The sequence below is a fragment of the Salmo salar genome, unplaced genomic scaffold (genome assembly GCF_965601325.2).
Source record: "Salmo salar unplaced genomic scaffold, fSalSal1 ptg000384l, whole genome shotgun sequence".
Classification (NCBI taxonomy): Eukaryota; Metazoa; Chordata; class Actinopteri; order Salmoniformes; family Salmonidae; genus Salmo; species Salmo salar.
In genome coordinates this window covers 236,311-249,984 of record NW_027675369.1, presented here as the reverse complement: position 1 = coordinate 249,984, position 13,674 = coordinate 236,311, and the positions used below count along the sequence as shown (strand labels likewise).

Sequence of the window (13,674 nt, the reverse complement as noted above, 5' to 3'; positions counted from 1 at the left end):
TCCTGTGTGTGTTCTCTGGTGTACTGTCAGCTGGCTAGATTTAACAAAACTCTTCCCACATTGACCACAGCTATACGGTTTCTCTCCTGTGTGCGTTCTCTGATGTAAAGTCAGATGGTCAGATCTAGTAAAACTCTTCCCACATTCATCACAGCTATAAGATTTCTCTCCTGTGTGCGTTCTCTGGTGCACTGTCAGATGGCCAGATTGACTAAAACTCTTCCCACATTGACCACAGCTATAAGATTTCTCTCCTGTGTGTATTCTCTGGTGTAGAGTAAGATAGGTAGATGCCGCAAAACCCTTCCCACATTGACCACAGCTATACGATTTCTCTCCTGTGTGCGTTCTCTGGTGTAAAGTCAGATCTAGTAAAACTCTTCCCACATTGATCACAGCTATAAGGTTTCTCTCCTGTGTGCGTTCTCTGGTGTAAAGTCAGCTGGCCAGATGTAGTAAAACTCTTCCCACATTGATTACAGCTATAAGATTTCTCTCCTGTGTGTATTCTCTGGTGCACTGTCAGATGGCCAGATTGACTAAAACTCTTCCCACAATGACCACAGCTATAAGGTTTCTCTCCTGTGTGTATTCTCTGGTGTGAAATCAGGTGGCTTAGCTGAGTAAAACTCTTCCCACATTGATCACAGCTATAAGATTTCTCTCCTGTGTGTGTTCTTTGGTGCATCTTCAGATGGCTAGATTTATCAAAACTCTTCCCACATTGAGTACAGCAATAAGGTTTCTCTACTGTGTGGCTTCTCTGATGAATTTTAATGCCTGCTGATGAGGTGAATCTCTTCCCACAGTCAGAGCGGTGAATTATCTTCCCTGTGGGTCTCTGCTGGTGTTTCTTGAGGAGTTCTGATATGGAGAGACTCTTCTCTGCCTCGTCAGCATCATGAGGTTGTTGAGGCTCCCCAGCGGATCCACGATAGTCCCGTCTCTCTCCTGTGTGAACAACAAAGACAGACAGATGGTTAAAGGCCCACAACAGCAGTAATCCACTGTAAAAGGTGATGCCAACAGCGGAGCCATGATGTTATACAACAATTGACGTCTGTAATGAATGTAATGATTATTTGACATTTGTCTTAAAATGAGCAACAATAGCCATATTTTGTCTTGTTTTTACATTAGTAGTAACATCTAAGATTGTAGCCCCTTTCTATGTTTGATGGTGAGAAAAGATTTTTGCTCAGGGGAGAAACCTCCATTTCCAGGTTGCTTATGAGTTCATTTCAAACTACTTTGGATTATAATTGTAAGGCTTGTTTGAATGTCCTGCTTAATATAATGTTTGTGTCATCATCGCAAATCAACCTCTTTGTACTTAAAAAACACTTCAACTCTTTGGCTTTTTCATCAATGAGACAATGAGGGTTTGTACACTGTTTGCCAAAATGGCCCATAACTTCACCTAACAATAACATAGACCTACTGTAGGACCCATAACTTCACTTAACAACAAATATAGGAAAATAGCTGTGTGTTGAACAATAGCCTATCCATCAAGGAACATTTCTCTACACATTATGAGCTAAGTATCTCTGTGTCCAAACAGACTAACGAGACCCTACAGTAAATCAAGCAGACAATAACACATTATAAACATCCATTTGTTAGGGATGTTGGATCCAACATGGAGCACGGCATAACTGTCTTTACCAGAGTAATGAATGAAGAAGCACTTTGGTTGTTGTTGCATGTCGTGATGTTTGTCATATGACTGTCATTCAGAAAATGATTTTCTGGATCAGCTGATGATAGTTGAACATGTGACTGTAACTAAACAGCTACAGTATTAAGAATTATGTCTAATTATTGAAGAACCACATTAATGACAGTAACCATTTGGGTGTTGTCAATAAAGTTAAGGTGACTCTAGGTCAGAACCATTGGATTTAGCAAACTCTAAAATAATTTAGGATTTCTGTGCCCATGAAAACTGTTTTCCCAGCGTAACATAAGGAGACACTAAATGTTACGTAGGTAGAGAGCATTTCAGAGATCTGAATACAAAAAACTGTCATAACAGGACAATAACCTAAACCACAAGGCCAAATCTACACTGGAGGAGCTTACCAAGATGACATTGAATGTTCCTGAGTGGCCTAGTTACAGTTTGGACTTAAATCATCTTGAAAGTCTATAGCAAGACTTGAAAACGGCTTTCTAGCAATGATCAACAACCAACTTGACAGAACAGGAAGGATTTTAAAAAGAATAATGAATATTCACATGAAGATCAGTCTCCTATTGGATGACATCACGACTTCCCATCAAGCCAACTCCTTGGAGGCTTTACTATGACATCACTCACTCCTTCTAGTTTGCAGTTGTTAAAAAAACACTATTTTGCTCAAAACATTTATTTGTTTCCCTTTAGTGTGTTTATAATTTACTGTATTTATATATCACTTTTCAACAGGAAAAGTAAAAAAATCCCTGGAGGACGTCATGAACAATTCATACCGTACAAAAACATATTTGAGTGTAGAATGCCCTTTTAAAAATCACACATTAGTTCAACAACTGCAGAGTTTGTGTCCCTGTTATATAAGATATTACTCACTGTATTTACTGGTGTTAATCAGATCAATGTCCCTGTTTTATTAGATAGTACTCACTGTATTTACTGGTGTTAATCAGATCAATGTCCCTGTTTTATTAGATAGTACTCACTGTATTTACTGGTGTTAATCAGATCAATGTCCCTGTTTTATAAGATATTACTCACTGTATTTACTGGTGTTAATCAGATCAATGTCCCTGTTTTATTAGATAGTACTCACTGTATTTACTGGTGTTAATCAGATCAATGTCCCTGTTTTATTAGATAGTACTCACTGTATTTACTGGTGTTAATCAGATCAATGTCCCTGTTTTATAAGATAGTACTCACTGTATTTACTGGTGTTAATCAGATCAATGTCCCTGTTTTATAAGATATTACTCACTGTATTTACTGGTGTTAATCAGATCAATGTCCCTGTTTTATTAGATAGTACTCACTGTATTTACTGGTGTTAATCAGATCAATGTCCCTGTTTTAAACTGTTGGGGATAGGGGGCAGTATGTACACGGCCGGATAAAAAAACGTACCCAATTTAATCTGGTTACTACTCCTGCCCAGTAACTAGAATATGCATATAATTATTGGCTTTGGATAGAAAACACCCTAAAGTTTCTAAAACTGTTTGAATGGTGTCTGTGAGTATAACAGAACTCATATGGCAGGCAAAAACCTGAGAAGATTCTTACCAGGAAGTGGCCTGTCTGACAAGTTGTTGTCCATCTTGCCTCTGTTTATTGAAGACTGAGGATCTCTGCTGTAACGTGACACTTCCTATGGCTCCCATAGGCTCTCAGAACCCGGGAAAAAGCTGAATGACGTAATTCAAGGCCCAGGCTGAAACACATTATCGAATTGGGCAAGTGCTCTATCAGAGGGCCATTAGACGAGGCTCGTGCATGAGGGGATAGCATGCTTTTACTTTCTCTCTCGTTGAATGTAAACAGACTTTGCCGGTCGGAATATTATCGCTTTTTTATGAGAAAAGTGGCATAAAAATTGATTTTAAACAGCGGTTGACATGCTTCGAAGTACGGTAATGGAATATTTCGAATTTTTTTGTCACGAAATGCGCCATGCTCGTGACCCTTATTTACACTTCAGATAGTGTCTTGAACGCACGAACAAAACACTGCTGTTTGAACATAACTATGGATTATTTGGGACCAAACCAACATTTGTTATTGAAGTAGAAGTCCTGGGAGTGCATTCTGACGAAGAACACCCAAGGTAATCAAACTTTTCGAATAGTAAATCGGAGTTTGGTGAATGCTAAACTTGCTGGGTGTCTAAATAGCTAGCCCTGTGATGCCGGGCTATCTACTTAGAATATTGTAAAATGTGCTTTCACCGAAAAGCTATTTTAAAATCGAGTGCATAGAGGAGTTCTCTATCTATAATTCTTAAAATAATTGTTATGTTTTTTGTGACCGTTTATCGTGAGTAATTTAGTAAATTCACCGGAAGTGTTCGGTGGGAATGCTAGTCACATGCTAGTCACCTGCTAATGTAAAAAGCTGGTTTTTGATATAAATATGAACTTGATTGAACAGACATGCATGTATTGTATAACATAATGTCCTAAGATTGTCATCTGATGAAGATCATCAAAGGTTAGTGCTGCATTTAGCTGTGGTTTGGGTTTATGTGACATTATATGCTAGCTTGAAAAATGGGTGTCTGATTATTTCTGGCTGGGTACTCTGCTGACATAATCTAATGTTTTGCTTTCGTTGTAAAGCCTTTTTGAAATCGGACAGTGTGGTTAGATTAACGAGAGTCTTGTCTTTAAAATGGTGTAAAATAGTCATATGTTTGAGAAATTGAAGTAATAGCATTTCTAAGGTATTTGAAAAACGCGCCACGGGATTCAACTGGCTGTTGAGTAGTGTTTACACCAGTAAATAATGTTGTAGTTGGGAACGGAAATTTCAGAATTTTTGGTGGCCTTCCAAAGCCAGGATTCAGACATGGCTAGGACATCAGGGTTGGCGGAGTGTGCTAAAGCAGTGAATAAAATAAACTTAGGGAGGAGGCTTCTGATGTTAACATGCATGAAACCAAGGCTTTTACGGTTACAGAAGTTAACAAATGAGAGCGCCTGGAGACACACAGGGCCTGGGTTAACCTCTACATCACCCAAGGAACAGAGGAGTAGGATAAGGGTACGGCTAAAGGCTATCAGAACTGGTCGAATAGTGCGTTGGGAACAGAGAATAAAAGGAGCAGAATTCTGGGTGTGGTAGGATAGATTCAAGGCATAATGTACAGACAGGGGTATGGTAGGGTGCGGGTACAGTGGAGGTAAACCTAGGCATTGAGTGATGATAAGAGAGGTTGGATCTCTGGAGGCACCAGTTATGCTAGGTGAGGTCACCGCATGTGTGGGAGGTGGGACAAAAGAGTTCTCTGAGGCATGTTGAGTGGGACTAGGGGCTCCGCAGTAAAATAAAACAATGATAACTACCCTAAACAATAGTATACAAGGTATATTGACATTAGAGAGAGACATAAAGCAAGGCATAAAGCAATCACAGGTGTTGATAGGGAGAGCTAGCTAAGACAACAACGGGTAAGACAACAACAACAGGTAAAGTGGCGATGAATGGGCAGAGAGGGTCAGTTAACTACACACAGGGCCTGAGTTCGAGGCTTGGGCCAACAGATAAACAAAATGGAGTACCGTGATTAATGAACAGTCCAGCAGGCATCAGCTATGTAGCCAAGTGATCATAGGGTCCAGTGAACAGCAATATATGAAACAGGGAAGCCGTTAGGTAGTCATTACTACGCTAGCCGGGAATACCTTGGATAGGATAAAGTAATCCTTCTAACCCCCCCCCCCCCCCCCTAAAAGATTTAGATGCACTATTGTAAAGTGGTTGTTCCACTGGATATTATAAGGTGAATGCACCAATTTGTAAGTCGCTCTGGATAAGAGCGTCTGCTAAATGACTTAAATGTAAATGTAAAAATGTGCCTGGCTCGAGGCTAACTGGTGCTAGCTTCGGGACAAGGGCGTTAGCCACTATAGCCACTCCGGTGCAAAGGTCCAGAGCTTACGGCAAGAATCCGGTGATGTAGTGGCTTCTAGTCGTCTTGGTGAAGAGTCTGGAAGGCATCAGCTGTGTAGCCGAGTGATCATAGGGTCCACTGAGCAGGCCGGGAGATGGGCCTGGCTCAAGGCTAGCTTCGAGGCTGGGCCACTCGGTAGCAGCTAGCTAGCTGTGATTATCCGGTGTAATGGTCCAGAGCTTACGGCAGGAATACGGTGATGTAGTGGAGAAAAACAGTCCGATATGCTCATGGTTGATATCGCGCTGTGCAGACTGGCAGGTATTATCCAGGCAAAAGTGGCTGGTGTCTGAGCTGAAAAGATAAAGGCCGCTAGCAGTGGCTAACAATGACTAAATAGCTAGTAGCTAATTAGCTGGTTAGCTCCTGATGGCTAGATGCTGATGGAGGTTCTAGCTATAAGGTCTAAAAAATAGCAGATCCGTATCACATTGGGTGAGGCGGGTTGCCGGAAGGTATATTTAATTTAAAAATGGAAAAAGAGACAGAAATATATATTAATATATACAAAAAAAAAAGAAAAAAACATAACATTTACAACAACCACGTCTTACTGCTACGCCATCTTGGATTACAAGATGACTCTCAGTTAAAAACCATAGGAATTAGCAAACTGAAATTATTTAGTATTTCTGTGCCCACAAAAACTGTTTTCCCAGCGTAACATAAGGAGCCACTAAATGATACATAGTTCGAGTGCATTTCAGAATAAAAAAAAAACAGTCTGACAGCAAGATCCCGTATTTAAGTTGAAGTTCATCATATGACAAGCGTAACGTTATGACTATAACTACTGTTCCCTGAAGGAGGGAAACTATGTACAACATACTATTAAATCCACACGTTATGACTATAACTACTGTTCCCTGAAGGAGGGAAACTAGGTACAACATACTATTAAATCCACACCTCGCTGGAAGCCCCGCCTTCCACAGGTGATGACCGTGAGGCTCGGATTTATTCCTTAAATTTAATACCGCACTTCACCGACCCAGGAAAGGGCGGAGACAAACAGGTGTTTTACCTCGTTTCCCTCCTTTAGGGAAGAGTAATAATAATCAAAGTTACACTCCCTTTCAGTCAGTCAACTTCGGTACAACATACTATGGGGAAATACAATCATTCCCCATGCCGACCCCTACGGATACTAAATGAAACGGCCCCTGGCAGACCACCCAGACCTGACCCCGCAAGATGCTTCAGTTGTCAATTTATTAATTGTCTTTTGTTTGAAACTCCTGTCAATGTTGAGTAAGGACGGGCACCTGATTACACATATAGAAGTAGGATTAATCTACCTGGCCTGTACACAAATGTAGGCCTATAAATGTGCCCATTTGGGGATGTCTGATAGTATTTCAACCTGGTCGAGAATAATTTTTATTTTATTAACCTCTTACATCTAGACGTTCCGCTAGCGGAACACCTGCTCCAATATCCAATGATAGGCGTGGCGCGAATTACAAATTCCTCAAAAATACAAAAACTTCAATTTTTCAAACATATGACTATTTCACAGCATTTTAAAGATAAGACTCTCCTTTATCTAACCACACTGTCCGATTTCAAAAAGGCTTTACAGCGAAAGCAAAACATTAGATTATGTCAGCAGAGTACCAAGCCAGAAATAATCAGACACCCATTTTTCAAGCTAGCATATAATGTCACAAAAACCCAGAAGACAGCTAAATGCAGCACTAACCTTTGATGATCTTCATCAGATGACACACCTAGGACATTATGTTATACAATACATGCATGTTTTGTTCAATCAAGTTCATATTTATATCAAAAAACAGCTTTTTACATTAGCATGTGACGTTCAGAACTAGCATAACTTCCGGGGAATTTGCTAACAATTTACTAAATTACTCACGATAAATGTTCACAAAAAGCATAACAATTATTTTAAGAATTATAGATACATAACTCCTCTATTCACTCGATATGTCCGATTTTAAAATAGCTTTTTGGTGAAAGCACATTTTGCAATATTGTAAGTACATAGCCCAGGCATCACGGGCTAGCTATTTAGACACCCGGCAAGTTTAGCACTCACCAATATCAGATTTACTATTATAAAAGTTTGATTACCTTTTGTTGTCTTCGTCAGAATGCACTCCCAGGACTGCTACCTCAATAACAAATGTTGGTTTGGTCCAAAATAATCCATCGTTATATCCGAATAGCGGCGTTTTGTTCGTGCGTCCCAGACACTATCCGAATGGTAAAGAAGGGTCGTGCGCATGGCGCAATTCGTGACAAAAAAAATCTAAATATTCCATTACCGTACTTCGAAGCATGTCAACCGCTGTTTAAAATCCATTTTTATGCCATTTTTCTCGTAAAAAAGCGATAATATTCCGACCGGGAATGTCCATTTAGCTAAACAGAGGAATGAAAACAAACCTTTCGGTCGACGCGGGCACGAGCCTGAGTCTCACAGTACTGTAACCAGCCACTACCCAAACGCGCTACTTTGTTTCAGCCAGAGCCTGCAAAGCCACGATTCCGCTTTTTGCCGCCTTCTGAGAACCTATGGCAGCCGTAGGAAGTGTCACGGGACAGCTAAGATCCTCACTCTTCAATAAACAGAGACAAGAAGAACGACACCTTGTCAGACAGGCCACTTCCAGCATGAAATCTTCTCAGGTTTTTGCCTGCCATATGAGTTCTGTTATACTCACAGACACCATGCAAACAGTTTTAGAAACTTTAGAGTGTTTTCTATCCAAAGCCAATAATTATATGCATATTCTAGTTACTGGGCAGGATTAGTAACCAGATTAAATCGGGTACATTTTTTATCCAGCCGTGAAAATACTGCCCCCTAGCCATAGCAGGTTAATACACGTGGGTGGTGTTTATATATGGAAAAATACACATTCGAAATTTTCAACCAATCGATTGGTAGAAACAAAATTAGACTCTTGGTTGGCCAAGATTTATTTTAGTTGGGGACAGCACTAGAAGATGATTTTGGGGCTCCCGAGTGGTGCATTTCAGTGCTTGAGGCGTCACTACAGACCCTGGTTCGAATCCTGGCTGTATCCCAACCGGCCGTGATTGGGAGTCCCATAGGGAGACGCACAATTGGCCAAGCGTCGTCCGTCATTGTAAAAAAGAATTTGTTCTTAACTGACTTGTCTAGTTAAATAAAGGTTACATTTGAAAAATATAATAAAACATAGAGCATTCAGAAAGTTCAGACCCCTTCCCCTTTTCCACATTTTGTTAAATTACAGCTTTATTCAAATGTTTAATGCCCATCCAAGAGACTGTCGACCAATCATGTTCACATTGTCATGCTGTGACACGCAGTTCCTAAAATACATGTTATAAACTAAGCTAATTGTCCCAAAATCCCTTTTAAAAAGTCAGGGTACGAGTGAGAAACCGTCAAGGCACCAACTTTGAGAAGGTTCTAAAACAAAGGTTTCAAACCAATTCATGAATGTTATTGAATCATATAAATGTTATTGAATCTAGGTATGTTTCACCCTTAATGTAATTGAATCTATGTATACAGTTGAAGTCGGAAGTTTACATACACATTAGCCAAATACATTTAAACTCAGTTTCTCACAATTCCTAACATTTAATCCGAGTGGAAATTCTTCCCTGTCTTAGGTCAAGTAGGATCACCACTTTATTTTAAGAATGTGAAATGTCAGAATAATAGTAGAGAGAATGATTTATTTTAGCTTTTATTTCGTTCATCACATTCCCAGTGGGTCAGAAGTTTACATACACTCAATTAGCATTTGGTTGTATTGCCTTTAAATTGTTTAACTTGGGTCAAACGTTTTGGGTAGCCTCCCACAAGCATCCCATAATAAGTTGGGTGAATTTTGGCCCATTCCTCCTGACAGAGTTGGTGTAACTGAGTCAGGTTTGTAGGTCTCTTTGCTCGTACACGCTTTTTCAGTTCTGCCCACAAATGTTCTATAGGATTGAGGTCAGGGCTTTGTGATGGCCATTCCAATACATTGTTGTCCTTCAGCCATTTTGCCACAACTTTGGAAGTATGCTTGGGGTCATTGTCCATATGGAAGACTCACTTGCAACCAAGCTTTAACTTCCTGACGGATGTCTTGAGATATTGCTTCAATATATCGACATACTTTTCCTTCCTCATGACGCCATCTATTTTGTGAACTGCACTAGTCCCTATTGCAGCAAAGCATCCCCACAATATGATGCTGCCACCCCTGTGCTTCACAGTTGGGATGGTGTTCTTCGGCTTGCAAGCCTCCCCCTTTTCCCTCCAAACATAACGATGGTCATTATGGCCAAACAGTTCTATTTTTGTATAATCAGACCAGATGACATTTTTTCAAAATGTACGATCTTTGTCCCCATGTGCAGTTGCAAACCGTAGTCTGGCTTTTTTTTATGGCAGTTTTGGAGCAGTGGCTTCTTCCTTGCTGAGCGGCCTTTCAGATATAGGACTTGTTTTACTTTGGATATAGATACTTTTGTACCTGTTTCCTCCAGCATCTTCACAAGGTCCTTTGCTGTTGTTCTGGGATTGATTTGCTCTTTTCGCACCAAAGAACGTTAATCTCTAGGAGACAGAACGCGTCTCTATCCTGAGCGGTATGACAGCCGCGTGGTCCCATGGTGTTTATACTTGCGTACTATTGTTTGTACAGATGAACGTGGTACCTTCAGGCGTTTGGAAATTGCTCCCAAGGATGAACCAGACTGAGGTCTTGGCTGATTTCTTTTGATATTCCCATGATGTCAAGCAAAGAGGCACCGAGTTTGAAGGTATGCCTTGAAACACATCCACAGGTACACCTCCAATTGACTCAAATGATGTCAATTAGCCTATCAGAAGCTTCTAAAGCCATGGCATAATTCTCTGGAATTCTCCAAGCTGTTTAAAGGCACAGTCAACTTAGTGTATGTAAACTTCAAACCCACTGGAATTGTGATACAGTGAATTATAAGTGAAATAATCTGTCTGTAAACAACTGTTGAAAAAATTACTTGTGTCATGCACAAAGTAGATGTCCTAACCGACTTGCCAAAATTACAGTTAGTTAACAAGAAATGTGTGGAGTGGTTGAAAAACGAGTTTTAATGACGCCAACATAAGTGTATGTAAACTTCCAATTTGACAACAATTTGACCCCCACAGCAAATCTTAACTGCCAATTATAGAATATACTATATAGCCTAGAAACCTGGTTAAACTATCATTATAACATCATGGATGGCCAGTCCTTGTATTTATAGTGTAGTCAATTCAGGGGGTAGCCCTGAGCTGGACTCAAACCTGGGTCCAGCAACTGTCAAGCCAACATCTTATAACTGTTACGCCAAGATGTCTGAACTTCTTGAAGAGGTCGCTAGGTTTTGGATTAAGGTTGATACAATAGCTTTCTCTATGAATGTGAGAGTGGTTACACTTCTTCCCCCATCCCTCAGCTGTTTACCAAACCAAGCCTCTGGGCAGCCATTTTGTTTCTGTTTAAAACCTAGGTTGCCCCTTTAAACAAGCCACACAACAATCAATCAACCAATATGCAGTTGAAACAATAACAAAGTTGTAATTCCATCACTGTCTTGGTTATAAGATGATGATGGGGCTGGAGAAATGTAACTAATTTCAAATTCATAGACAGACCTATGGATGCAAGGACTGATCATCCATGATATCAACATTATAGTTTTAATCATGTTGAGGCTATACAGTGTTGATTTACATTGTCTCTAGACATTGGAGTAAAAAAAGCTTATTTGGGGTTCTGATGGGGTACAACAGTTGAACTAAGCTCATGAGGCATGTGTTATATTCTTCAAGAATCAATGGCTATAAATAAATAATTATAAAGTCTAAATATGGATGTAGCTATTGCATATTTCCCCTTTAACACCACACATCAGTTCAACAACTGCAGAGTTTGTGCCTCTGTATTTAAGACAGTACTTACTAGTGTTAATCAGGGAACGGTTTCTCAAAACCATCTTATGGCTAAGTTCATCATTAGAACCATTGGACGCCTTAAGATGCGTTTGGGAAACCGGGCCCAGATATCCAGTTTCCTCCTCTTCTTCTTCCTCCTCCTTTTTCGATGTGACAGTGATCTCCTCCTCCTCCTCTTTCACTCCAAAAACGACATCCTCCTCTTTCTCATCCTCCTCTTCTTTTACTGTAACATCCTCCTCCTCTTTCACTCTGAACGAGTCTTCCTCTTCTTTCACTGAAACGTCTTTCTCTTCTTCTTTCACTGTAACAGCTTCACCCTCTACTTGTTTTTGTATTGTAACATCCTTCTCTTCCTCCTCCTCTTTCACAAGAGTTTCTTCCTCCGTCCAGCAGACCTCTTCTTTAGCAGGAGGAGAGTAGCTTAGTAAACTCATGGTCGGAGATGTTAGCTAGTTAGCATTAGCGACTAGCCTAGTTCTAAGATAACTTAGCAAACCAGCTAGCTGACAAACAACGTAAATATATAATTAAATGGGCCAACAAGTACATACGACATAAGTGTGTTTAATACACAGCGACTAATATACACCAAACCAGTGTAAAGAGCGTGAATGTTGTAGCTATGTTTGCTAGAAAGCTACGGAGGTGTCTGACTAGCTGTTGTTGTTGAAGGAGCGTCCCGTCCACTAGATTATACGTCACACTGGCAGCATCGCCTGAACCTAAAAGACGCACATCGCCATCTGCTGACTGGACTGGGCAACGCAGTTGAGGAACCAAACGTTTATTTTTCATTTATTTCAGAAAAGTTTAATATTATATTAAGTCGTTCAAAGAGAAGCATGTGTTGATTGATTCGTGTTTAATGAGTGAGAATTTAAAACAAACTTTACACCCACTACATATTTTCATTGAACCATACTTCTGACATGGATCATTTTGACCCCAGAGGCATATCTTTTATCATAGCCAAAATGTGGTTTATTCAATTCTTCCAATTTTTCATGACTTTGTCAATCAACTGGTTGTTAATAAATCTAAATCATGGTTTAGTGTTTCTGTATCAATATGGACTTTTAACAAATTCAAATCCTTTGGAGTCATTTTGACCCCAGACAAAAGCACCTTTGATAAATAGGATGTTAATTTCAAATAAAAATCACATTTTATTGGTCACATACACTTGGTAAGCAGATATTATTGCGGGTGTATTGAAATGCTTGTGTTTCTAACTCCAACAGTGCAGTAATATCTAACAAGTAATATTTAACAATTTCACAACATATACCCAATACACACATATCTAAGTATTTGAATCTAAGTTTCTCTGTAGACATGATCCATCCCACCAGAGGGTGGAGGGGCACCTGTATCAGTGTTTTTGACCAGATAGACAACTGCAGACACACAGTATAGTGCCTCCCATTTACTCTCCTAAGATTGGACTTTTCTATACCACGTATCACGTGACTGTGTACAAAACTGCCAATGGTAGAAAACTCTGCCAGCGGTTTACAATGCATTCGTAAAGTATTCAGACCCCTTCACTTTTCCACATTTTGTTACATTACAGCCTTATTCTAAAATTTAATAATTTTTTCCCCTCATCAATCTACACACAATACCCCATAATGACAAACCAAAAACAGTTTTTTTTAAAAAACATTTTTTCAAATGTATTTACTTGAGTATTCAGACCCTTTGCTATGAGACTCAGAATTGAGCTCAGATGCATCCTGTTTCCATTGATTATCCTTGAGATGTTTCTACAACTTGATTGGAGTCCACCTGCGGTAAATTCAATTGATTAGACATGATTTGGAAAGGCACACACCTGTCTATGTAAGGTCCCACAGTTTACAGTGCATGTCAGAGCAAAAACCAAGCCATGAGGTCAAAGGAATTGTCCATAGAGCTCTGAGACAGGATTGTGTCGAGAAACAGATCTGGGGAAAGGAGCCAAAAACTTTCTTCAGCATTGAAGGTCCCCAAGAACACAGTTGCCTCCATCATTCTTAAATGGAAGAAGTTTGGAACCACCAAGACTCTTCCTAGAGCTGGCTGCCTGGCCAAACTGAGCAATCT

At 39.9% G+C, this 13,674-nt stretch overlaps 1 protein-coding gene across 1 annotated transcript; it reads right to left on the bottom strand.

Moving 5' to 3' along the window:
* Nucleotides 1-296: 296 nt before the first annotated feature.
* On the bottom strand, nt 297-12,255 carry LOC145875945 (uncharacterized). The gene is made up of 2 exons (XM_082971718.1): nt 11,594-12,255; nt 297-951 (listed from the first exon to the last, which is right to left on the bottom strand). Exons 1-2 carry the CDS (start codon nt 12,021-12,023, stop codon nt 323-325), a joined length of 1,059 nt encoding a protein of 352 aa, XP_082827844.1. The 5' UTR covers nt 12,024-12,255; the 3' UTR covers nt 297-322.
* Between the last annotated feature and the right edge of the window lie 1,419 nt (nt 12,256-13,674).